Genomic DNA, 27,492 nt, shown 5'->3' on the forward strand with positions numbered 1-27,492 from the left:
TTTATTTTGTATTTTTTCATGTATTTTCAAAGAAAAAAGAAACAAAAATAGTATTTAGGAACTTAAATGATACGATTTGAAAAGATTGGGGACCTAACTGATACAAAATCAACTTTTGAAACTTAAGTATTACAAAGTGTAAAAAATGAGCACCGCAACTGACAAAAATACCCAATTATTTAGGACAGTCTCTTTCCCCCGCTTGCACAACCTCCTCCACCAAGCCGAAAACCCATCAAGTCGTCTTCACCCTCTACGCACATTGGTTGCTGGCTGAGATAAAGTCGACCATGGAGGTTCAACATAGATCTACAAATAGATTAGAAAAATAAGTCGGCCATGGTTTAGTACCCGAGATCTAAAAATAGATAAAAAAAAGAAGAAGAAGAATGAGAGAGAAGTTGAAGATGGTCAACTTGGAAGAAGTTGATATTGTTGATGGTGGTGGTGGTTGTTATGATTTTGGTTAGGTTAGAGTTGCTGGAGGCTAGGTAAAGAGAGAATAAATTGAAGAGAAGAGAAAATGAGGAGAGAGAATAAAATAACTTAATTTGAATATTTTTATTTTAAAATTAATTTATTTAATTTTTATTATAAAATTTATTTTTAATTATATAATTTAATTCTTTTATTAATAAAACTATGGGTATTTTAGTCATATTGAAAAATTATTTGACTAAAATCGAGCTCAGAGTATCATTTTGATCCATTTTACAAAACGCAAGATCCAAATTGTCATTTAACAAAACACAAAAGTCGATTGAATATTTAAGCAAAACACAAGAGCCAAACTAGTATTTTTCCATATTTTTTCAATCTTTTTCTTTTTCGAGAAGTCAAAATTCAAAAAATTTATCCTTTAATGATAAAAGAAATAAAGTTATAGAGAAAAAGTTACTTAATTTAATTTTATCATTTTGTTTTTTAAATTCTCATTCCTATATTTTAAAAAAATTATATGCTGATTCATATTTATATAAACATAGTTAAAAATAGAATTATTAAAATTAATTTATTATATTAAATACTATATCATTCTATTTTTTAATATAAAATATATTCTTTCTTTTTAAAATACTTACCACAAAAATTTAGCTCCTATGGTATTGGTAGTGATAATAAAAGAGTAATGATAGATTCACTTCTAATATATAAATATAATTTTTGTCTCCCAAATTATCAATGATACTAAAATATGAGACTTCGGTTAGATTTTGTCCTAAGTGGCTAATAGATTGATAATGTGATAGTTCCATGTGTAGAATAATTAACAATTTTGCCCCCAAACTTTGACCGCTACCAAATTCTGTCAGTTTTATTACAAAAAATATTTTTTTTTTCTTAAAAATATTAATTAAATTCTTCAAAAATTTAAAAATCTAATTAATAACAAATAAATTTTTCTTATTTTTTTCTTTTATGATATAAAATAAATCTATTTTAAAATGAAAATTTAAAATAAGTACTAAAACAAAGAAAAATCTTTTAATTAAAAAGGAGGATGAATGACAAATGATTTAAACAAAAAAAAAAACTTTTAATTTAAAAAGGACGAATGAGATATTTTTTTGATTATTTTAAGATATATTTATTTTATATTATACAAGAAAAGAAAAAGTAAAAAAAATTAATTGTTATTTATTAGATTTTTAATTTTTAAATACTTGAAAATTTATTTAATTAATTAGAAACTTTTACTATAGTTTATTTTCTAATCTTTTAAAATAATTTTTAAAATTTTTTTAAGAATTTAATTATTATTTTTAAGAAAAAAAATTCTTAAAAAAATTAAATTAATTTTAATAAAAAGAGCACAATTTGATAATGATCAAAATTCGGAAGGGACAAAATTACTAATTATTCTACACACAGTACTACCACATTTAAATTGACAAAATGTCACATCATCAATCTGTTAACCACCTAAGACAAAATCTAACAGAATTCTCATATTTTAATAACATATATAATTTAGGAGAAATTTTTAATATCACGAATCATTCAAAATCATACAGTAGTCACACGATCATATAGTAGTCATAATTCAGGGGCAAAAATACTATTTATTCTAAATATATATATATATTTCCTTTTATCTTACGACCTACCTCCTGCAAAAAGAATACTTCAAATTAATATAAAATTATTTGTGCCAATGTCCATGAATAAATTTCTAAAAAAAACCCTCCATGTATTACAATACATCTCTCAACTCAAATCCAACAATTTAACAATCGTGTTTGAAATACAAACTTCCATGCCTGCTTATTTAAACATATTAACACTGACACAACTCACAAATCCGTTTAATACAAAACAGCTTAAATAAATTTGCTCAATGTATTCAACATAAATTTATGCATTTTTAACATTTTGCGAAACACAAATATGTATCTGATTCGGATACAAACCAAATAAAGAATGAAATAATAATAAAAGATTATATCAACATCATCAAACTTATGTAAAACATTATCTATTATTAGTCTAATACAATTCAAATAAATTGAGATAAAAAAATAAAAAAATTAAAAATGATTTTGTTGTCGTATTTAGATCTTATTTATGAATTGATACGAAATTGAACTGCTTATTTTTTTTTTTTTGAAAAAAGAACTGCTTATTAAAATGGTCAAGCCGTGTTGCAAATTATCCTCCTCATAAAAAATGTATCAGATCAAAATGCTAATGGCCATGAGTAAAACTGCTAACTACGAAATGATCTAGTCGTATTCCAACAAAGCAGAGCACTACACAAACTATATAAGCTAAATAAAAACCTTACCTGCTTAGAACTGAAAATGACCACTACCTATTCAGATACAAATTTACTATAAGTAAATCGAGATGGAAGTTTTCCCTGCTCCCTTGTTTCCAACTCACGAGCATTCATATCATACAGAATGAAAGTTTTCTTTGAGGAAAACAAACAGCATTCTCTCCGTATGGTAACATAACATTTTGGTTAATTTCAACCAATAAAAGTAATTAAGTTCTGATTGACTATTATCTGGATTCTATCGTTTTAATCTTCATAAAAAAAAACACAAAAAAAACAAAAAACAATAGAAAATAGAACAAGCGAATCTCACCAATTTATTAATATGTCGCCTTCAGCATGACACTTTTGCAGATGCAGTATTGGAGACTGATAATGATGATGTTTGATCTGGACCACCAACTCTATTAGAGTCAGGAGAATGTGCAGTAGCGATGGATGAACCATTCTGGGAAGGCTGTGGTGAAGCCAATTTATAAGCATTTTCCTGAGACGCGTGCATGTTGACCTTAATCCTGTTTGTCCAAGAACTCTCATTTAGAAGTGTCACAAATGCCTATTATTTTAAACTGAGCGAAGAGGCTCTTCCTTCGATTTTAGGAAGTTGATTTCATCTTTTAAGCAAAAAGCTTGATGTAGATTAATAAAATGGGATGCAATAGGTGATGATGGATCAAGCTAAGGAAACACATGCAAACGACATATTATAAAAGAAAAATGGTTTAACTTTTACTTTACCTATTATGGATGTTGACATACTCGTCTGTTTCATCCAATATCTCCTCCTGAAAGAAACAAATTGAAAATTAGCTCAGACCTTACAAGAAGAAATACAAGTAGAACAATTATAACAATCTGCAGAAGTAGAATCCTGATCTTCTCCAGCCAGTCTTGTGAGTAGGACTCTAGCTTATTAAAAAAGCCATACTCCGATTTACAGAGAATGACAGCAGGCTCCATACCCATGAGTAATAACACACTAATTGGGCATAGCCATGATTTGCACTTGTTTTGAGAAATAACATTTACCTGAAGAAGTTCTTCAATAACATCCTCCATGCTAATTACTCCAACAACTTCTTCATTGAGTGAAAAATCTGGAATGGGAGTATTCTCAATGTCTAGAATGCAATAGGAACAACCTCGATGTCGCTTCTTAAAGGCTGGCGTAGATGGTGGACTTTTCTTCATCTGTTGAACTCCAATGCTTTTATTCATATTTGTTTGAGCATCATGAAAACCAAAGTTTTCTTTTGCACCAGGATGACTCACCACCTTATCATCTGTTAATCCAGCAAGCAAACCAATTCACATGGATTATTGAGAAAGAAAAAAATACCAGTAAAAGGGAAGACATTAAAATTGAAATGGAAACAGTAGTGAGTGAAGCAAGGTCCATAACAAACATAATGCTCGGTTTGTACAACAGATCATATATAGAGAAATGAAGTCCTGCAAAAGCCAAAAAAAAAAAAAGAACGAAACAAACATATATATTTTTTTAAAAAAGAAACAGCAGCAAAGTGGCATTTGCTAAAATATTAATAAATTCCATGGTGGCAATTGTCTGGTAAAATAGTGATTTCCTGATCAATCAGATTAATAAGGACGTGGAAAATAGACAAAATAATGCACACACTATTTTACGGGATGCACTCAATTTATGCTATTGCTGTTGCAGCAAATCTTACAATATATATACATATATTACAATTGTTTTACACAACACTCGAAGAAATCTCATTTCCCAATCCCAAAGGACTTTATAGTTATCTCAAACAGGGTATATCAAAATTGTCTTGCAGAGATTCAATATGAATTATGCCAAGGAAGTTAGTACACCAGGCCAGTCACTTTCACCTATCTAATGATCAGTTCTCGCAGACAAAGTAAAAGAAAAATTTCATGGTCAAGGTGCCTTATACCTCAGCCATTGGAAGTTTGATTCACGCAATAATCTGTATGAGGCTAGACAATGGCCATATAGTGGGAGTTGTTAGTAGGTTTATGTTAAATTCAAGAAAGACTCACTAGAAGACAGGAGACAGTAAAGAAAATCTTAAGATCTCTATAAGAAAGCACAACAAATAATTGTTTGTACATTGGTACATTAAATTAAAAATACAAAGCCACACAGACGCAAATTTTGCAAGGGTAATTGATCATTGAAGAAGCACTACCGGTTATGTGTTTTTTGTGGGTACTACAGTCGTTAGTTAGATGTCACAATTATAAAATGTTATTGATTTTATCCATTACAAAGACTGGGTATATAGCATTTGATAGCACATGTTAACACGGTAATTTGGCACCTTTAATCTTGGGCAGTGTTTGGTTGTAAAACAAAAATGAAAAAACGAATGGTAATGGTAATGGTAATAGGAATGAGAATAGAAATGAAATGGAATAAGATTTCTATTCTTTTGTTTGGTAAATAGAATCAATATCGGAATAAAGATTATTATGTTATGAAATAGAATGGAGTTTATATTATTTTGACCAAATTACCCTTACTTTTATAAATGATTTTTTTTACAAATTACCATTATCATTTATTAATTTTTTCAGATATCAAATAATTATTTTTATTCTAAATTATATTTTTTTAACTAAATTATCCTCATATTACAAATTAAACAAATAATTATTATATTTTACATCAAAATTATTTGGCCTAACAATTCAGAATTAGCCCAAAAGAAAAGAAAAGAAAAAACTAATTCTTATTTATGGTTTTGAATCCAAATATTTAGTTGTCTAGCTAGTGAAAATATATAATATTTATTTATTTATTGTAAAGTTTGTATGAACTTTTCATTTTTTGAAAGTTAATTGTGGGAATTAAAATAAACATTGTTTACCAAGAAGAAAAATAAACATTGTTGAAATCAACCTGTTTACATAAGCTTTTTATTAGTACTTTTTTTTTAGGAATTTTTTTTATTAGTACTTAAACTTTATTTTAATCCTTTCTTTCAAAAAAAAAAAACTTTACTTTAATCCATTATATTTTATAAGGCAAACACTTATATAAGTACTAAAACTAAAAATCCAATATCTCATATATAAAGCAAATAACATATGCAATGATATAAATTGTCTGGGCTGTCAAAAACAAAAAAAAAATAGGCAACGTTCAGGATAGAAGGGGCAAATAGGACATAATATCAAAAGTATTGGAAAGGAATGAGTTTTCAACTCATTTAGTTTAGAAAAAATGAATCCAGCCTTTAACTGAATTACAATTCCCATTGGAATTACAATTTCTATTATAAACATCAAACCAAACAAATGAATGGTCCTACTTTTGCAAAAGCAATTCCATTCCATCACTTATCCCTTTAAACCAAACGTCACCATAAAGTTTGATAGTATACTATTTTTCTAGTCATTTTACTTGTATTATGTTTATTTTGTAGGTTGTAGAGTCATTGAGATGAAGCAAAGAATATTGAAGAATTTTTGGAAAAGACGTTGAATCTTGTTGGTTGAAACTCCTTAGGCAATACATAGCTTAAGTGTCGTGTATCACCACGGAAATAAAACGCTGATCGTTGTGCGTGTTAGAGCTTAAGCAACGTGACGCCTGATGCTTGGTGTCTAGACGCTGAAGCGAATACGAAAAAGGGTAACTGATTTTGTACATAAAAGTTACCAATTTTGACCTAGGCTATAAAAGACAAATTGAGGACTTTTTTAGAGAGAGAGAGTGATTCACAAAGCCTAGAGAGAGAGAAGAAAGAGGCTCAAGGCTTTGAAGATTGGAGCAGACTATCAACAGTTTTTTATCTTTTTAATTCTCATTCTTTGTTTTTCCTTGTAAACTTTATGATGACAATATTAAGAGTATTTTGTGTGGTTTATACTAGGGTTAGCATGAACTAATTTCTTATTCTAGGTTGCAATTGGAATTCAGTATGTAGTTTGAACTGATTGTTTGATCTTAATTCTGAAATCAATGCTAAATTGTTCATTCTATTCTATGCTTTAATGTTTCTAATTAAATAGTCACTAATTAGATTAATTAGGGAACATAGTGAACTTGGGAAATGGAATTTTGTGTTGACTTTGAATAGGATTATGCATGATCATTAATGGAAACTTGTTGAATTTAACCACACAAGTGCACGCTATCGTAAACAAGTAATAAAATAATAAGTTGAGTATTATCTCCATAAAAAGAGGGTAAACTCTAGTTAAGTACCAAAAAAATTAACTCTAAAGATTACCCAAATAGTTGATGAAGAATTTATAAGTAAAACTAAAATAACTAAAGCAAAGCTAAAAGCTAGCAAATAACAAACTTTAGCCTATGTTTCGTAGAGGGAAAAAAGGGAGGAAATAAAATTTTGGAGAGAGAAAAAAAAAAGTATATGTTCGGTATGAGAGAAAAGGGAGTAGAAAAAATGAAGTGGGTCCCACCATTTTTTTCCTATCCAAATTGGGAAGAAAAGTGAGTGGAATTTTTTTTTCAAATAGAAGACAATATTAAATTACTAATGTAACCTTATATTTTTAATTTTATATTAACAATTTTAGGGTTATAAAAGTAATGATAGAATAATCTAATTTTCTTTCCTCTCTACCCAACAACTAGGGTAGAAACCATCTTTCTTTTCCATCTTAAATTTTATTTCTCTCTAATTTTTTCTTTCTTTCCTAATTTCTTTCCTCTCAACCAAACATAGTGTAAGAGAAATCTTGGACTACAACTTTTTGTCACGTTTTATTTGAACATAATTATCTCACTTAATTCTATCAATTAATGTAAATTGTTAATCAAAAAACCTAAAATATTCACAAGCCTATCCCGATGGTCATGAAAAAAATCTCACCTAATCAATTCTCTATATTTCTCATCAATAATAGGTTCTCTATATAGTCATACATGCCACACAAGTATGTTCCTATCCTACGTGAAACTCAAACATCGCTCAATGATTAGGTATCATTCTAGTCAAGGCCAACATGAAACTCCATTTTCCTAGTTCGTTAAGGTTTCCTAATCAATCTAATTAGTGATCAAGTAATTAGAAGCATTAAGCATAGAATAGAATGAACAATTTAACATTGATTTCAGAATTAAGATCAAACTACATATTGAGATCCAATTGCAACCCTCAAATGAAAAATTAGTTCATGATTACACTATTGTAAACCAAACAAAATAATTTAAACACAATCATAAACTTTACAAAAGAAATAGCAAAGATTAAGAAAAAAGAAAATAAAAATTGTTGGATGTCTCCTTGATAGACCTCCAATCTTCAAGGCCTTCATCCTTCCTCTTCACTCTTCTTCCTTCAGGCTTTTAGGACCAATTCCTCTCCCTAAAGTCTCTCAGGTAATTTGGCACCTTTAAGCTTAAAGTTTGATGGTATTTTTATATTCATTTTACTTGTTTTATGTTTATTTTGCAAGTTGTAGAATCATTGAGATGAAGCAAAGAATATTGAAGAACTTTTGGAAAAGATGTTGAATTTTGTTGGTTGAAACTCCTTGGACAATACAGAGTTTAAGCATCCCGATGTCAAGGGAATAAAAAGTTGATCGTTGTGCGTGCCAGGGCTTTAAGCATCGTGACACACATCATTAAGCGTTGTGATGCCAAGAGAATAAAAGCTTATCGTTGTGCATATAACGTCGTGACGTGACGCCTGATGCTTGGCGTCATGACACTATAGCGAATACAAACAAGGGTAATTGGTTTTGTACAAAAAAGTTACCAATTCTGACCTAGGCTACAAAAGACCAAGTGATGGATGAATTGAGGACGTTTTTTAGAGAGAAAGTGATTGACAGGCCTAGGGAGAGGGAGGGAAGGAAGAGGATCAAGACTTGGAAAATTGGAGACTACCAACAATTTTTATCTTCTTAATTCTTAATCTTTCATTTCCCTTGTAAACTCTATGATGATAATATTTAGAATGTTTTGTGTGGTTTATATTAATGTTAGCATGAACTAATTTTTTATTCTGGGTTGCAATTGGAACTCAATATGTAGTTTGAACTTTTTTATTCTAGGGTTGCAATTGGAACTCAGTATGTAGTTTGAATTGATTGTTTGATTTTAGTTCTGAAATCAATGTTAAATTGTTCATTTTATTCTATACCCAATGCTTCTAATTAATTGGTCATTAATTAGATTGATTAGAGAACCTTAATGAACTTGGGAAATGGAAGTTTGTGTTGGCCTTGAATAGGGGATGATGTGTGATAACAAAGTGATCTTTGATTTTCACATAGGATATAAATATACTTGTGTGGCAAGCATAACCTGTTTTAAAACAAGTGCTTAATAAGTTTTACTCTAATTTGATTATATAGGGATATAGATTTATTGATTAAGAAAAATATTTTTGCATGATCATCGGGAGAATCTTGGGAATAATTATGGATTCTTGGTAGACAATTTGCATTGAGGAATAGAAGTAAGTAAGAATAATTATGTTCAAATGAAATATTGAGGGAAAATTTGATAGTCACTAAATAAAATCAATCTTTAAAAGAATTCTGCTATTGGGTTCCAAGTATTTGAGACACTTGGATATCTCCCCAAAGAGTTATTACCTTTGGGTGCATCCCCTAGTTCCAAAGGTTTTTGGGAGCCCGTTATTTCAAGGTGTGCCAACGTCAAGACAGGTGGAAGTGTACTTTCCTGTCTAGGGTTGGAAGGTTGACTTTCATTCAATCGATTCTATTTTCTATTCCGGTGTATTATTTCTCTTTTTCATATACCTAAGGGTGTAGTGGGGGTTTTGGAGAAATTAATGCATGATTTTGTGGGAGGGTGCATATAAGTTAGTTTCTGACCACTTGGTATCTTGACAGGATGTTTGTAAATCGTGAGGTCATGGTGGTCTACGTATTGGTAACTTGGACTTGAGAAACAAGGCGTTTCTTATGAAATGGTTGTGGAGATTTCCTTTGGAAAGTAAGGCATAGGGTGGTGAAGAGCAATTATGGGGTCGATGGGGGCTTTTGGGATACTGGTAGAGGGTTGAGGTTGTCTGTTCAGGGTCCTTGGAAAGGTATTTTGACTTTGTACGAGGAATATAGCCAGTTGGTCAGATTCAAGGTGGGGAGAGGGGATAAGATTCACTTTTGGGAGGACGTTTGGATCAATGATGCTCCTTTAAAATCACAATTTCCTGATTCATTCTTGTTGGCTAATAACTGCCTGATCATGGATTTGGTTGCCTTTGGGGGTGAAGAGACTTTAGGGGGCCTTGGTTAGGACTTGAGTTTTAGGAGGAATCTGTTTTATAGGGGAGGTTTCGAGTCTTGCTCAGTTGCTTCAGTTGTTAGAGCATGTTGCTATACCGACGATTCTGGAGGATAGGAGGGTGTGGCTTCCAGACTCTAGTGAGTTGTTCTCTTGTAAGTCAGCCTTTTGGAGGTTGAGTTACGCTCATTTGGGTTCGGAAGAGAAGTGGGCAAAGAAGTTGTGGAAGAGTGTTTCTCTCTCAAAAGTTAAGGTGGTTGGTTGGTTGGTCTTCACTAATAGATTAAATGTGCATGATAACTTGCAGAAAAGAAGACTTTTTCAATGCTTATCTTCTAACCAGTGCGTTTGTTGTAAGAGTGCTGGAGAGTCAGCTAGACATTTATTCTTGGAGTGTTGTTTTGCTAGGGAGGTGTGGGGTAAGGTGCTTATTGAGTTTGGGGTCTCTTGGTGTATGCCCCCTTCTTGCTCTCAATTGTTTTTGTGCCAGTTAGAGGGAGGTAAGAGAGTGTCTCGGTTGTGGCAAAGAACCTTGTTGGCAACTCTTTGGGCCATTTGGCTTGAAAGGAACAGTAGAATATTTAAAGATGTCTTTAGCTCGGTAGAAACTATTTGGGATAAGATCAAGTTTTGGGTTGCAACTTGGGTGTATAGATCTGAATGTTTTGAGGGGTCTCCTTTTTGGATCTTTGTAGGGATTGGGGTAACTTATGGTTCTAGTGTTTGCGGGCTTTGGGGTTTTTGTGGTTGTTTTGGTGTCTTGGTTGTTGTTTTGTGTTTTTCCTTGCTTTTGTTGGCATGTGTTACCACAGTTTTCCTCCGCCATATGTGAGGGATCTCAATATATTTGAGGAGGCCAATCTAAGACAAAGGCCTCTGTCTCTTTTTCAAAAACTACTATTTATACTAGGTCTCTCTCCTACAAGGACTTGACCAAATAACTACCCAACTAATTAAAAATACAACACATCCAATTAGGAAAACACAAGTCAGCAACAACTTCTAATTATTTGTGGCCTATTCTTGTGCTTGAATGTGTTAGGCATAATTGAGGCCTAACAAAATTGTAATCCTAGCCTTCTCTAAAATTTGGTTATTTGTCATTTTTAATTTGTTTATTTGAAGTTGTTTTTAGTTTTAATGCATTCATACTTCTTGCATTGCTGTTTGAATTAGAATGAGAGAAAACAATTCTAGTACTTGACAACTTTTAGTAATAAATTCTCAATGGGATACTACTCCACTTTCACTTTATTATAGCACGCACTTCCGTCGTTTAAAATCATAAGAGTATTGACCAAAGTTAGTAAAGACATGATGTGATTTCAGGATTGTTAACTGAGTTAAGATTCAAACGTTAGAAGAATGTGATATACAATGACAGTCAGAGTGCATACATCTAGCAAAAAAATCAGCTTTTAGCATTTCACTTGAAAACCAAGCATACTGGATTTCATTATCACTTCATCAAGTCTTTGTTAGAGAATGGATTGTTAAGACATAAGAAGATCCTAGGTAGCAAAAATCTAGCAGACATGTTTATGTTAATGACGACGATGATCGTCAACAAACTGAAGTTGTGTTCCACTTCAGTTGGCATGCAAGCATGACGCGATCAAGAAGAGATCCTACATAGATCAAGGTGTGAAGACGTGATTAAAATTAGCCTACATGAGCAAGATTGATGGATAGGTTTGAAAAGTACAAAAAATGGAGGATAGTTTGTTGCAGAATGCAACAAAATAGAAAGAAGAAAAAATAGGGATAAAGTCTTTGGAATTGGGATGTGAGGTTTCTTTGAGTGTTGTGTGAAACACTAACAATATTCATCATTAGGCAAAAGTTTTACAGCATCATGTGGAAGTAGCCACAATTGGGTGAATTACATAGAATAGTGCGTGCATTATTTTATCTTTTTTTTTCATACATGTTAATCTAATTGAGCAGGAGAATAGTATTTTCCAAGGAACTAGAAATTACTTCACAAAGTGAAGACAAACACCTTCACAATCAAACAAAATAAAATACAATGGTATTCACCACTAAAAATCACAAGATGAAATTTGGCATTAGATTTTCTCATTGATGCTCTAAAAATTATTACCTTTCTTAGACAATGGCCCAAACTGGTCAATTTGGGGTGTTTCTTTTTTCTCGTTTAGATCCTTATAGACAACAGCAATGTGACTGTGACCCTTCTGAAATTCATTTAGAATATCATATAGAGGCATGTTTTCTGAAACCCTGTAAAATGAATGATAAAATCAAGAATAACAAATCACACCAGCAGAAAGAATGTCCAAGCATCAATAAGCTCACATGTTTTTTAAATCAAAAGGCTCAATCAATCAATCAATGTAACATCTTACTGCCATATAATATCTATCATCAAAACGCCAATGTGGAATTGATTCCTCCCAAATCCCAAACTAGCTTAACTGGTTCTGTTAAGTTAGCTAAAGTTATTAATTGTCATAACTAGCTAACTGATATCAGCTACTTCATTTGTTGCCTATAAAAGGACAACTTCTTCATATTCAGATAAGCTCAAGAGAACCAAAAGAGAGGAAGAGTGAGCTGAGAATCAGAGAGAAAGAGTTTGGGGTCCAAAGGGTTTTGTACAGTGCAGACACGATTGTGTATGCTCAAGAGGGTTGAGTGTTAGAGAGATACCACCATTGTAAACATGTGTTGAAGGACTCATTCTCAACTGTTGTGTACTCTAGTTACTGATCAATCAATAAAGATAGTGTTCTGACGGGATGTAGAGACAAAGATCACATTGATCTTTGTTCTTCAACCAGTATAATTTCTCTTGTTTTGTCCTTTAGGCTTTCAGTTTGATAATTGTGCTCATTTAGTGTTTGACTATTTGTTATTCTTTGGATTGCATTGAGTTTTTAATTATTACTAACAAATTAGAGCCAGGTTAACTCGGTCTAAGAACAGGAGCTCAAGATCTCAAGACTTCCGCTAACAGAATCATCAAGAAAATCTCAAAGAACTCATGACATCAATGGCAAAGTTCGTGTAGTTTTGTGTGAATAATACTTCTAATCTGATTTTATTGATGAATAGAATGGCCTATATATAAGCTGAATACAAAAAGCTAGACAAAAAATAAGGAAAAAATACAACCTAAACTTAGCTGTCAATTACAACCTAACTTTGCTGTAAATTACAACCTAAAAATAGCTGTACAAAATGTATTTACAAAGATATTTCTACACTCCCCTCAAGCTGAGTTGTATATGTTATACAAACCTAGCTTGGAATTAAATTCTTCAAAATTTGTTCTTGGTAGGGCCTTTGTTAGGATGTCGGCAATCTGTTTCTTTGTAGGAATGTAGTTGAACTCAATGATCTTTGAATTCACCTTCTCAGAAATGAAGTATTTCTCTATTTCAACATGTTTAGTTTTATTATGGTGAACCGGATTTTTACCAATGCTAATTGCTGCTTCACTATCACTGTACATTTTAAAGGCCTCGGGAGAGTCAAATCTCAATTCATTCATGAGCATTTTGATCCACATCCCTTCACAAATACCTAATTCACAAATACCTAAGGCCAAAGCACGATATTTTGACTCTGCACTACTCCTTGAGACCACAGACTGCTTTTTACTACGCCAAGTAACTAAATTACCCCATACATAGGCTCAATAACCACTAGTTGATCGTCTGTCGGTCAGCTCTCCAGCCCAACTAGAGTATGTGTAAACTTCCAAGTCTCGGTTGTTGTGTTTTTTGAAGTGCAAACCAAGACCTGGTGTCATTTTCAAATACCTTTGAATACGATACACTGCTTCCAAGTGCTCCTCACAAGGACTGTGCATATATTGACTAACAACGCTGACAGGGAAAGCAATATTAGGTTTGGTATGAGAGAGATAGATTAGCTTTCTTACTAATCTGTGATAGCTCCCCCTCTCTACTGGAGTTGAATGCTCTCTTCGATTAACTTTCAAGTTTGGATCCTGGGAGTGTCAACCGGCTTGCTCCCAATCATTCCAGTTTCTTTCAGAAGATCTAGGATATACTTTTGCTGAGATATAACAATTCTTTCTTTCGATCGGGCTACTTCCATACCAAGAAAGTATTTGAGGGTTCCTAGATCTTTGATTTCAAATTTGGAGGCAAGAAGTCTTTTGAGATATGAAATTTCTCCTAAGTCATCTCCAGTTAAGATTATGTCATCCACATAGATAATGAGAATTGTTAGCTTCCCAATTGAAGAGAATTTGAAAAATAGAGTATGATGAACCTAACTTTGAGTATATCCATGTTTGACAACTAACTTTGCAAATTTGTCAAACCATGCCCGAGGTGACTGTTTCAAGCCATAAAGAGATTTGAGAAGTTTGCACACTACTTGACCATTGGAGTGTTTCTTCATACCTGGTGGAATTTCCATATAGACTTCTTCAAGATCCCCATTCAAAAAAGCATTATTCACATCCAACTGATATAAAGGCCAGTCACAATTTACAGCAAGTGATAATAAAACTCTTACTGTATTAAGTTTGGCGACGGGAGCAAAGGTCTCCTGATAGTCAACACCATATATGATTGAGTGAATCCCTTGGCAACTAATCGAGCCTTGAATTTGTTGATACTCTTTTCTGAATTATATTTGATGGTGAAAATCCACTTGCAACCAACTGTCCGTTTTCCTTGAGGTAACTCAGTGAGAACCCAAGTACCATTTTTCTCATAAGCATTCATTTCTTCATCGACTGCAGTCTTCCATTTAGGAACTTTCAAGGCTTCATAAATGTTTGTGGGAATCTGAATAAGATCAAGAGAAGAGACAAAAGCTCGGTACATAGGTGTTAGTTTCCCATAAGCAACATACTTTTCAATGGGGTGATTGGTACAAGTTCTAACACCCTTTCGATGAGCAATAGGTAGGTCGAGATCATCAATAGTAGGAGAAACTAACTCATGAGTCACAGAATCCTTACCTTCATGATTTTCGAGGTTGAGAGGGCTTTGATGAGTGTTTGAACAGTTTTTGTCTTGCATGTTGACCTCTATATTTCCAACTTTTCTCCTGCTATAAACACGAAATTCTTTGTTATCTATATCAAATTGTGCTTGAGTTTGAGGTGGTGGTAAGTTTGAAGGAGTGTTTGGATTTTCTGAGGAGGAAGGTGAGATCGGATTGATTATAGAGGACGGGTTGGGTGTGTTTTCTGGACTGATATACGGTTGGATAGAAAAAGTGGGTAAGGAAGGACTAGCTGATTCATCTGGTTGGACAGGAAAAGAAGGTAATGAAGGACCAGTTGATTGATCTGGCCGAATAGGCAAAGAGGGCAAAGACTGAGCACTTTGATGTTTGTGTCACAACATTGGGTTGAGGAAATGCAGCTTGATGATCCTAAAGAGTTTCCCAAAGCTGATATTCCTGAGAATGCTCCCCTTGAATACCAGATTTGGGAAAGAAAGATTGATGTTCAAAAAAGGTGACATCCATAGTGTTATAGATCCTTTTTGTAATTGGGGAGCAACATTTATTCCCTTTTTGAGTGTTGGAATACTCAATGAAGAGACACTTGTGAGACTTTGGATCAAGTTTGGTTCGTTTGTGATCATAAATATGGACAAAAGTTGTACATCCGAAGACTTTAAATGGAAGATCGGAGGAGAAGGCTGAGGTATGAGGGAATGTGGCAAGTAACAGATTTCTGGGAGCTTTGAATTGTAGTACACGGCTAGGCATACGATTGATGAGATAGGTGGCTGTGAGTAAGGCTTCCCCCCAAAACTGTTTAGGAACATGATTTGAAAACATGATGGATCTAGAAACTTCAAGAAGATGTCTGTTTTTTCGCTCAGCCACTCCATTTTGTTGCGAAGTATCAACACATGAACTAATGTGAACAATATCTTGATCTAACAAGTATGGACCAAGAATGGAGTTAAAGTATTCCTTTCCATTATCAGATTTTAGGATTTGGATTTTTCGGCGAAATTGACTTTGAATCATGGAATGGAAATTTTTTAAAATAGAAGCAGTTTCAGATTTTTCTTTCATAGGGAATGTCCATGTTGTCCTAGCATGATGATCAATACATGATACAAACCATCTAGATCCATTAATATTAGTTACTCGTGAGGGTCCCCAAATATCACTATGTATCATCGAAAAAGGTTGTGAAGGTTTGTAAGGAAGACTGGGATAAGAGTTTCGAGTATGTTTAGCATGTTGACATACTTCACAATGAAAGAATTTTGGTCTTTTGTAGACAAATAACTGAGGAAATAATTTTTCAAGATAACCAAAATTTAGATGTCCTAGTCGAAAATGCCACAACATAACACGATTTTCATTCGAAACAGACATAGAATTAAAAACATAATCTAAATTGGAATGATTACCGCAACTGGATTTGTGAACTTGTTTACTTTTAGGAGAATCCTTGAGAATATAGACCCCATCATGCATTTCAGCATTGCCAATCACCTTCTCCGAGCCCTCAACCTGAAATTCATAAAGATTTGGATAGAATTTAGTTACACAATTCAGATCTCGAGTAAGTTTTCTTATTGAAAGAATATTGCAATTTAGTTTAGGGACAAATAGAACAGATGAAAGGAGGACATCTGATAATGTTACAGAGCCAGTCCCTATCACTTTTGAGAGAGAACCATCGGCAATTCTGACGGTGTGGGATTCAGCACATGGTTTGAAGGTGCTAAAGAATTGTAAATCACCCGTCATGTGGTCGGAAGCCCCTGAATCAACAATCCAAGTACCTTTGTTGGAGGTTGCAGTAAATGTGTGAGATGTAGAACCTTGATGACACATTATGCTGACATTTGCCTCGGCTGAAGATGGATTTGGCTGCTGCATACACTGCCCAAGAGGTGTTGGAGTTGCATTGATTTTGTCATTTGAGAAGTGGCCGACTTCCAAGTCTTGAAAATAGAGGACTTTATGAGAGGAATTGGTGACAAGTGCAACTGATTGAGGAGTGGGTTTGGCTGATTGGAGAAGTTGAGGAGCAGCCATTGACTTGAGAAGCTGATATGTTTGAGATTGACTTTTAGATGAGGAGTTGGTTGTTACAGCCATTGATAAGACTTTAGAGTGAAAAAAAATGGACTGGAATAAGCTTAAGACGGATTGGAACAAAAAAAAATATTCAGTAAAGAAAGAGGCTAGGGCTAAGAAGATCTTGGATTGAATTTTTTTTTTTTTTTGTGATGAAATCGTGAAAGCACCAAGGAAATGTAGCAAGGAGTGTTGAGGAAGACGTTGCCGGAAAAAGCTCGCCGTCGGGGTGCTACACGCACCTACACACGCCACGCGCGTGGGAGATGGGCCGGAGATGGAGGCGGCGCGTGAGGCTCGTGCGGCTTTGCTGGGTGCCGAACTTCAGGGTTTGGCCGACCGGAGGTGCAGGAAGCTTCCTGTGTAGGAGGTGAGAGTAGAAGATTGCCCTAAAATAATTTTTTTAAGGTTGAGCTCAAAAGTGCAAAACCCTAATTTTTTTTTTTTTTACTGAAAGAGAGGGCAGAAAAAAATTGGAAAGATTTTCCAATTTTTAGAGTACTAATGCTCTGATACCATGTAGTTTTGTGTGAATAATACTTATAATCTAATTTTATTGATGAATAGTATGACCTATATATAGGTCGAATACAAAGAGCTAGACAAAAAATAAGGAAAAAATACAACCTAAACTTAGCTGTCAATTACAACCTAACTTAGCTGTAAATTACAACCTAAAAATAGTTGTACAAAATGTATTTACAAAGATATTTCTACAGTTCAAATTAGAAAAGTTTGATGGGACAAGGGACTTTGCTCTATGGAGAGAAAGCCTGAAAGGTATCCTAGTACACCAGAAAGTGGCCAAAGTGATCTAAGACCAAAACCTTTTGGAAGGGAAGAAAGCCAATGAAGTGGCAAAGATGGAAGAAATGGCTTACTATACTGTCATAATGCATCTATCAAACAATGTCAGAAGGAAGCTTACAAAAGTCACTACTGCAAAAGGGTTATGGAACAAGCTTGAAGAACTTTACATGAAGCCATCAATCTCAAGCAAGATCAATTTGCTTGAGAGACTTTACGGTTTTAGAATGAATTCAACTTTATCTCTAGATGACAATGTTGACAAGTTTAATGAAGAACCTGTGAGGTACAAGGCTAGGTTGGTTGCTAAGAGCTTCACTCAGGTGGAAGGTACAGACTCTGCAGAAATATTTCACCTGTAGTGAAGTATAAGACGATAAGATATATGTTATCCCTAGCTGCACAACAAGATCTAGAAGTGGAACAACTAGATGTAAAAACAACTTTCCTAAATAGATTCCTAGAGGAGGATATCTATATGAAACAACCACCTGGTTTTTAGGTAGAACAAGGTAACACAGAACTAGTATGCAAGTTAAAAAGATCCTTATATGGTCTCAAACAGTGTCCAAGACAGCAGAACAAACAGTTTAGCACCTACATGCAAGACATTGGTTTTACTAGATCATTATTTGATCATTTCCTCTACTACAAAGGTTTAAATCTATCTACTGCATTTTTTCTACTACTGTATGTAGATGACATGCTCATCTTGAGTAAAGACAAGGCAATAATCAAAAACATAAAAGCCAAGCTTAAAGAAGAATTTGATATGACCAGTTCAGAAGATTCTTGGCATAGAAGTGAGAAACATAAGGGAAGGAAAGGTGTGCTTGAAACAGTCTAGTTACATACAGAAAATTGTTCAAAAATTCTATATGCAAGATGCCAAAAGTACCTCAGTACCTCTGGGAGGTTAGTTCGTTCTGTCAAAGGATCAAAGTCCATCTAGTATAAATTAAAGAAATGGAAAAGGTATGTTACTCTGGCTCTAGGATGTTTAATGTATATCATGGTCAGCACTAGACCTGATATTGCACATGCCTTAGCATTCTTAGCAGATATATGTCCAACCCGAGATTAGAGCATTGAAAAGCTCTTAAATGGCTCATAAGACACTTGAAAGGTACCTGGAGTCATGGTCTCATCTATAAGAAATTGGAGCTAAAAGGGTATGTTGATGCAGAATATGTTGCAAACAAAGATACTAGAAGATCTACAACTTCCTATGTGTTTCTTACAAATAACAATTGCATTTGTTGGAAAGCTCAACAACAATCAGTAGTAGCTTTGTCCACTACTGAAGTAGAATTCATGACAACAGCAGAGCTTTTAAGGAAACTATATGGTTACAAGGATTCTACAAAAGTTAAAAGATTTTGAAAGGAAAGGTAACAATCTACTCGGACACAATCAATCTTCAATTCACCTATGCAAAAACCCTGTGTATCATGTAAAGGGCAAACACATAAACATCAGATTATTTTGGATCAGAGAGAAGACAGAGGGAGGAGGAGTAGAACTGAACAAAGTAAAATTTGAGGACAATCTTACAGATGTTGGTACCAAGGTGTTGACTGTAAGTTTAGACATTGTCTAAGTTTGCTCAACCTTGGAAACTAGTAAGTTGAATTATGTAACACTCTCTCAAAAATGAAGAAGCTTATTGTAGATTTTTGAATAATGGCTGGAATAATTTTATTCATCAAAGAATTACATATTAATAGGCAGATTACAAAGCTATACAATTAACCTAGGTCAACTAATCTCCTAAAAATCAGGGATATACAATATATTAGGATATAAGATTATTCTGTTTCCCTAAATAATTGATACAAAATAAATATAAAATATTTACATAATTCTACACTCCCCCTCAAGTTGGGTAATGTATATCAAACATTCCCAGCTTGCACACTAATTCATCAAAGACAGTTCTGGGAAGGGCTTTGGTAAGAACATCGGCTATTTGAAGTCTTGATGGAGTATAGATAGTTTGAATTGTGGCACTCTCAATCTTCTCAGTGATGAAGTGTCGATCTATCTCAATATGTTTTGTCCTGTCATGATGAACAGGATTTTTAGCGATACTAATAGCAGCCTGATTATCACAAAGCATTTTAATGGACTCTCCTGCAAATAGTCGTAGTTCACTCAGTAATCGTTTTAGCCAAATCCCTTCACAAACATCTAGAGCAAAAGCTCTAAATTCTGCTTCAGCTGAACTTCTGGAAACCACTGATTGTTTCTTACTTCTCCAAGTCACTAGATTACCCCAAACAGAAGAACAATATCCTGAAGTACTCCTCCTATCTGTTACGTCTCCTGCCCAGTCTGCATCAGTGTAGACTTTGATCTCTCTGCTATCACTTTTCTTGAATAGAAGACCTTTCCCAGGATTCATCTTGAGGTATCTTAAGATTCTAGTAACAGCTTCCATGTGTTCTTCAGTAGGATTGTTCATGTATTGACTGACAACACTAACTGAAAAACCAATGTCAGGTCTCGTATGAGATAGGTAGATCAGGCGTCCAACTAACCTTTGATATCTCCCCCTGTCTACTAGTGTCATGTCCTTTCCTGAACCCATTTTCTTGTTGGAATCCATTGGAGTTGGGGCAGGTTTGCATCCAAGCATTCCTGTTTCCTTCAATAAGTCTAGAACGTACTTACGTTGAGAAACAAATATGCCATGTCTTGATCGAGCAATTTCCATGCCAAGAAAATATCTAAGATAACCAAGATCTTTAATCTCGAATTCCTTAGATAAGAACTCTTTCAATCTCTCCATTTCCTCCTTGTAGTCACCTGTAAGTATTATGTCATCCACATAGACAATTAGGATAGCTATCCTTTTATCTAACGAGAATCTAACAAACAAAGTGTGATCTGCTTGACACTGAGTATACCCATTCTGTATGATTGCTTTAGTGAATCTACCAAACCATGCCCGTGGAGATTGTTTAAGACCGTACAAAGATTTCTTGAGTTTGCACACTTTGTTCTGATTTGAGGAGTTCTCGAAGCCTGGCGGAATGTCCATATAAACTTCTTCTTCAAGGTCGCCGTTTAGGAATGCATTTTTCACATCAAGTTGATGGAGGGGCCAATCTTTATTTGCAGCAAGGGATAATAGAACACGTACAGTGTTAAGCTTGGCAACAGGCGCAAACGTTTCTTGATAATCGATTCCGTAAGACTGAGTGAAGCCTTTAGCAACAAGGCGAGCTTTAAATCTCTCAACGCTCCCATCTGCTTTATGTTTAACGGTAAAGACCCACTTGCAACCCACGGATCTCTTCCCAGGTGGTAGACTTGTGATTGTCCAAGTATTGTTTTTCACCAAAGCACTAATCTCATTTGCTACAGCCTCTTTCCATCGAGAATCAGTCAGGGCCTCTTGAATTGTTTGAGGAATCTGTATGTTATCAATAACAGAGACAAATGCCTGATAGGATGGTGATAATGCTTTGTAAGATACAAAATTACCAATTGGATGCTCTGTACATGCGCGAACTCCCTTCCTCAATGCAATCGGCAAATCTAAATCATCATTTATTTGCACAACCTTATCATGGTTAGAGTTACTTAAACCTGAATGAGTTTCTGGAGAATGAGGATCCGGTTCCGATGCATGGTGGTTCTCCAGATGTGTTGTGTGCTCTATATCTTTACCAGAGTTTTTCCTTCTCGTATAGACACGAATTTCTGGTTCTTGACAAGGTGCAAGAGCCATGGGTGGATTTGGACAATTTTCAATGATTTGGGAACCCATGAGTTTAGAGGAAGATGAAACTTGATTTTCTATGACTTGAGAGTCGGAAGAATCCTCATGGTGAACACTAGGAGATGAAGTATTATTAATACTTGGAATAGTGTCCCAAAGATGAGATTCACCTGCATTCTCCCCCTGAATCTCAGATTTGTAGTAAGCATGATTTTCAAAAAAGGTGACATCCATAGTGTTATACATTTTCCGAGTTATAGGTGAATAACATTTATAACCCTTTTGATGAGAGGAATAACCAAGAAAAATGCATTTGATAGATTTAGGGTCTAGCTTACTACGATTTTGAGAATGAAGATGAACGAAGGCGGTGCAGCCAAAGATCTTAGGATCAAGAAGACTAATGAATTTTGTATGAGGGAATTCTCTCAAAACCGTGTGACATGGAGTTTGAAAGTTGAGTACTCGAGACGGCATTCGGTTGATTAGATAGGTGGCTGTAAGAATAGCTTCACCCCAGAAATGTTTGGGGACCTGAGTAGAAAACATGAGAGAACGAGCAACTTCTAAAATATGTCTATTTTTCTGTTCAGCAACCCCATTTTGTTGAGGAGTATCAACACAAGAGCTTAAGTGTAGAATGCCTTGTTGTGTGAGATAAGGATCGAGGATAGAATTGAAGAAATCTTTGGCATTGTTGGTCTTGAGGATTTGAATTTTAGTAAGAAACTGAGTTTGAATCATAGAATGAAAAGTTTTAAAAATTTCACTTACTTCTGATTTTGATTTCATGAGAAACACCCAAGTTAATCTAGTATGATCATCGATAAAAGATACAAACCATCTATGTCCAGTTATATTGTTTACGCGTGAGGGACCCCACACATCACTATGGATCAATGAAAAAGGTTTGGAAGATTTATATGGTATTCTAGAATAGGTATTTCGAGTGTGTTTTGCAAATTGACAAATTTCACAACAAAAAAGTTTCGGATTTTTATTAGTAAATAAAGATGGAAACATTTTTGACAAATATAGAAAATTTGGATGACCAAGACGATAGTGCCACAACATAATATCACTATCTTTATTTGAAATAGACTGATTATTTAAAGAAAACAAACTGAATTTCGGAGCTATCCTAACGGATGGAGTGTAATCTTGTAGGATATAGAGCCCAGAACACATCTTAGCACTGCCAATCATCTTCCCCGAATCCAATTCCTGAAACACACACAAATTCGAGTAAAACTTAGTCACACAGTTTAGGTCACGAGTAAATTTACTAATAGACAGTAAATTACAATCCAGTTTAGGCACATAGAGAACAGAAGTGAGAGTTAGGTTCTGATTTATGTTGACTGAACCCAAACCCTCAACCTTAGAGAACGTGCCATCTGCAATTTTCACTGTATGATGCTCTGGACTTGTGTGAAATTCAGAAAAAATATTTGCATCTCCTGTCATATGATCTGATGCCCCCGAATCAAGAATCCAAGGGTTAGTAGTTCTTTTATTGACAATAAAAGCTACTGAAAGGTTACCTTTCATGGCCAAATGTCCTGTACCAGGTGTAGTATCAGGCTTTGCAGTGATGTGTGACTGACTTAGGAGTTTCTGAAGTGCCTCTAGCTGCGCTTTAGTGAATGGTGATGAATCAGATGTGTCCCCATTTCCTATAACAGCAGCAGCAGTATTTAGAGTGGCAGCGACGTTCCCGTGACTCTCTTTGTCTTTCCATGATTTCGGCTTCCAATCGGCAGGCTTTCCATGAAGTTTCCAGCAAGTTTCTCTGAAATGCCCAGGTTTGCGACAGTGATCACACCATGGTCGACCCTTCTGCTGTCCTCTTGCAGCAAGAGCAGAGGACTCTTGAGTAGAAGGAAGAGGAGAAGCGCCCATCATGACCTTCTTTCTGCTTTCTTCATGTCGAACCTCTGAGAATGCTTCTTTGACGGTTGGAAGTGGCTTGATACTCATGATCCTACTCCTGACAGCATCAAGTTCTTTGTTGAGACCATGAAGAAATTTGAAAGTTCTCATTTTCTCTACAATACTCCTGTATAGAGCAGTATCATCTGCACACTTCCAAGAATAAGTTTCAAATAAATCTAATTGATGCCAAAAACGAGTAAGAGTGTTAAAATATTGTGTGACTGTAGTATCTTCTTGGCGGAGATCATAAAGAGCAGCTTCAATCTCAAATAATTCTGATGTATTATCAGAACTAGAATAAGAGTCTTTGACAGCATCCCAAAGTTCCTTGGCTGTCGAATATAAAAGAAAATTTTCTCCTATATCATTATTCATTGAACTAACCAGCCAAGATTTGATCATGTGGTTATCTGTTTTCCAATTTTTATACTTTGGATCGTCTGGTTTTGGAGTCTCAATCTCCCCTGTGAGATATTCTTCCTTCCCCTTTCCACCGATATACATCATTACTGACTGTGACCACTGAAGATAATTATGGCCATTGAACTTGTGGCTGGTGACCAGAGAAACAGCATCATTACTGTGAGATGAAGAACCTATTGATGCATGTGGATTAGAGAGGGTTGATGGATAGGAGGATGCGTCTGAGTTTAGGCTTTCTTTTCCAGTAGCCATGAAGAATGTGATGCGTTGAAAAGATGAGAAGGGCTGGTAAGATTTTAGGGGCTGGTGCGTTTAGGGCAGAGAAGAAAAGAAGAAGAAAAAAAAAATTCGATTAGGGCATAGAATTTTCAACGTGCTTTGATACCATGTAGATTTTTGAATAATGGCTGGAATAATTTTATTCATCAAAGAATTACATATTAATAGGCAGATTACAAAGCTATACAATTAACCTAGGTCAACTAATCTCCTAAAAATCAGGGATATACAATATATTAGGATATAAGATTATTCTGTTTCCCTAAATAATTGATACAAAATAAATATAAAATATTTACATAATTCTACACTTATTCTCTTTGCTGTGATTTGAAGGAAAAAGGTGGAATTTGTGGAATTGATTCCTCCCAAATCCCAGACTAACTTAACCATTTCTGTTAAGTTAGCTAAAGTTAGTTATTGTCATAACTAACTAACTAACTTATATCAGCTACTTCCATTCGTTGCCTATAAAAGGACAAGTCTTCTTCATATTCGGATAAGCTCAAGAGAACCAAAAGAGAGGAAGAGCGAGCTGAGAATCAGAGAGAGTAGAGAGAAAGAGTTTGGGGTCCAAAGATTTTTGTACAGAGCATACACTTATGCACGATTGTGTATGCTCAATGGGGTTGAGTGTTAGAGAGATACCACCATTGTAAACCTGTGTTGAAGGACTCATTCTCAACTGTTGTGTACTCAAGTTACTGGTCAATCAATAAAGAAGATAGTGTTCCAACTAGAAGTAGAGACAAAGATCACATTGATCTTTGTTCTTCAACCAGTATAATTTCTCTTGTTTTGTCCTTTAAGTTTTCAGTTTGATAATTGTGCTCATTTAGTGTTTGACTGTTTGTTATTCTTTGGATTGCATTGAGTTTTTGATTATTACTAACATGTTATCTTGAGTTCTATGATTAATACCCAACAGTCACCTATACAAACAATATCATGCATCATGAAACAAAGAAGAGAGAAACACGAACAAAAATATGAACATCTTTTTATACCTAGGAATTTTTCTTAGGATCATTTTTCTCAATGGAACTGCATCGTCTGGATCAACTGCCAATAGATTTTTAACCTGCACAAGTAACAGATAAGTTTAATTTAGCAAACAATACCAGGTCTTTCTTGTCAAATAATTGATTAGTAATATTTCCCAAGGCAAGAGGAATACATTAAAAAGTAAAGATTAATAAAGTAGACAGACATTATCAGAGTAGATGGAAACATAAAAATCTGGTGACCTTATAAATCAAGATCGAGAAAACAAGGTCTTAAATACAAACGAAATGAGTTACCAAAATAAGTCCAATTATATTTTTGGGATTGCCTGCATAAACCGGAACTCTACTGTGACCCATGGTCATTATCGAATTCAATGTCTCCCTGTAATGCACCATGAAAGAGATAAGTCAGAAGGAACGAAAGTATATAGGCATGCCCCCTAATCTACTTAAACAACCAATATTATATATATATATATATATGCAGGCTTACAAATTGAGATTTGCATCCAAATCAAGGGAAAAGGCATTCGATATTGGAGTCATGGCATCTTTTGCAGTCTTTTCAGTCAATTCAAGTGCCCCAGTGATAATGGTAGTCTCATCATGCGTTAAATCCCCACCTTTCCCAGCCTAAACAACAGCATCATATATACATTAATATTTCATCAAAGAAAGTGAATAAGGTAGCCAGAGGTAAAAGTCCCCAATGACGTAAATAGTTCATTGCCAATTTGAACAAAAAAGAGGGAATCAGGGAAACACATCATTCCAATGGAACTCTTTATACCTCATTGCCATGAAAATTCACAAAGGTCTTGAGCTCTGCTCTTCTTAAAAGGACAGCGTGGCCCTTGCCCAACATCCAATCAAGCACCTACGTTTCAAATGGATTTGATCAAAAGAACAAAAATAACATAACACGCGGAAACAGAAATGCAAGCATTTAAACTGTTTAGTGAACCAAACAATCAACTCAACTTTGGAAAAACACAGGTTACTTGGATTTTTACCTACAGTCAGTTACCATCTATAGATTTAGATGAGAAGATCACCTTACTGATTGGATAAGAGATTGGGAAAAATAACATGAGTAGAACTCGAACAAATGGTGCCAATTTCGCTCCAATAGTCAATCCATAGCGAGTGCAAACTGCTTGGGGCAATATCTGGAACAGAACATGCGTGTGATTGATTACTAGTTGGATATGCTGAGTGTGAGTGCAGACATATACCTTCTGGCTCTGGGAAAGGAAAGAAAGCAAAACTTACCTCTCCAAACATGAGAATAAGAGTGACTGATAGCAGAATTGCTGCCCAAGGAGGTACTAATTTGTCCAAGAATATTGGAAGAGCCTATGCGAACACAACGAGAATCCAAAAAAAATAACCCACAAAATTAAAATCAAACGGTACCAATCGCCAGATTACATCCACAAATTCAAGAACAGCGTCGCGTAGGTATACCTCCATCGCTAAGGCGTTGCCCATTAAAAGTGTGCAAAGCAGAAGATGCTGGTTCTTCACCACAGGATAAATTTTAGCTGCCAAAAATCAGAATACTCGAAGTTAACTACTAATCTCAAACCATATTTTAGCTGATATTACTTACTCCAATCCAAAGTTTTACAATCTAGTTTAAATTCAATCGAGGAAGTATTACGCTAAAATTCATGGCCTAGCTAATAAAAATTATCATCAGGATCGTGCCAAAAACGGAAGAAGAAGAAGAAGAACAGAAGAGTAACTATTCAAATCGATTGAAATTCTAAATATTGCTTTACTAATCCATATTCAAGAAGACCCAAAAAAGTTAGCAAAGATTAGTAGGAGGGGGAGGTTACTTACCGGCGTGCTTTCGATCCTGGGGACGGCCGGACTTCATGAGCACCTCAAGGTCGACAAGGCCAAGAGACATGAGACCAAGAGTGAGGCCAGCCATGAGTCCCGCAAAGCATACCAACCCTATACTTACCAGCGCATACAACCAGAATAGCGACCCACAACAAGGCACGTCCGACGCCATATCCCTTTTGGCTTTTGCTGAACCCTCAATCAATGTAGGCGCAGATTCATATGCTCTCTGTTCTTCCACTTTTTGTCAAACCCAGCCCAAAAGCAAAGACCAAACTTGCTTGATAGTCTGATACGATCATAAAGGATTTGGCTTGTTGCCAAAATATTATATATATTTATATGTGAATGTAGTCTTCTCTTCTCTTTTCTCTGATTCTCTCTCTCTAGGATA

General features: G+C 34.8%; 1 protein-coding gene across 3 annotated transcripts; it reads right to left on the minus strand.

The window, feature by feature from the left end:
* LOC133803832 (DUF21 domain-containing protein At1g47330) lies at window positions 1-27,492 on the minus strand. 3 transcript variants are annotated; one of them, XM_062241965.1, is made up of 12 exons: window positions 27,093-27,492; window positions 26,661-26,788; window positions 26,300-26,488; window positions 26,035-26,121; window positions 25,738-25,877; window positions 25,539-25,626; window positions 25,245-25,318; window positions 12,109-12,248; window positions 3,809-4,062; window positions 3,518-3,564; window positions 3,093-3,294; window positions 1-309 (listed from the first exon to the last, which is right to left on the minus strand). In XM_062241965.1, the coding sequence occupies exons 1-11, from the start codon at window positions 27,268-27,270 to the stop codon at window positions 3,114-3,116; spliced, it is 1,506 nt and encodes a 501-aa protein (XP_062097949.1). In that variant the 5' UTR covers window positions 27,271-27,492; the 3' UTR covers window positions 1-309; window positions 3,093-3,113. The 3 variants fall into 3 exon arrangements, with proteins under 3 accessions (XP_062097949.1, XP_062097948.1, XP_062097950.1); XM_062241964.1 differs by lacking the exon at window positions 1-309 and adding an exon at window positions 1,848-2,111; XM_062241966.1 differs by lacking the exon at window positions 1-309 and adding an exon at window positions 26,517-26,600 and having other exon boundaries at window positions 2,816-3,294; window positions 26,300-26,413; window positions 26,712-26,788; window positions 27,093-27,488.

The sequence above is a fragment of the Humulus lupulus genome, chromosome X (assembly GCF_963169125.1).
Source record: "Humulus lupulus chromosome X, drHumLupu1.1, whole genome shotgun sequence".
Taxonomy (NCBI): Eukaryota; Viridiplantae; Streptophyta; class Magnoliopsida; order Rosales; family Cannabaceae; genus Humulus; species Humulus lupulus.

Coding starts and splice junctions, on each gene's coding strand:
- LOC133803832 (XM_062241965.1), bottom strand. CDS start 27,270: ATGGCGTCGGACGTGCCTTGTTGTGGGTCGCTATTCTGGTTGTATGCG. Junction 25,878..26,034: donor TGAATTTTCATGGCAATGAG/GTATAAAGAGTT, acceptor GCTGTTGTTTAG/GCTGGGAAAGGTGGGGATTT. Junction 25,627..25,737: donor TTGGATGCAAATCTCAATTT/GTAAGCCTGCAT, acceptor GGTGCATTACAG/GGAGACATTGAATTCGATAA.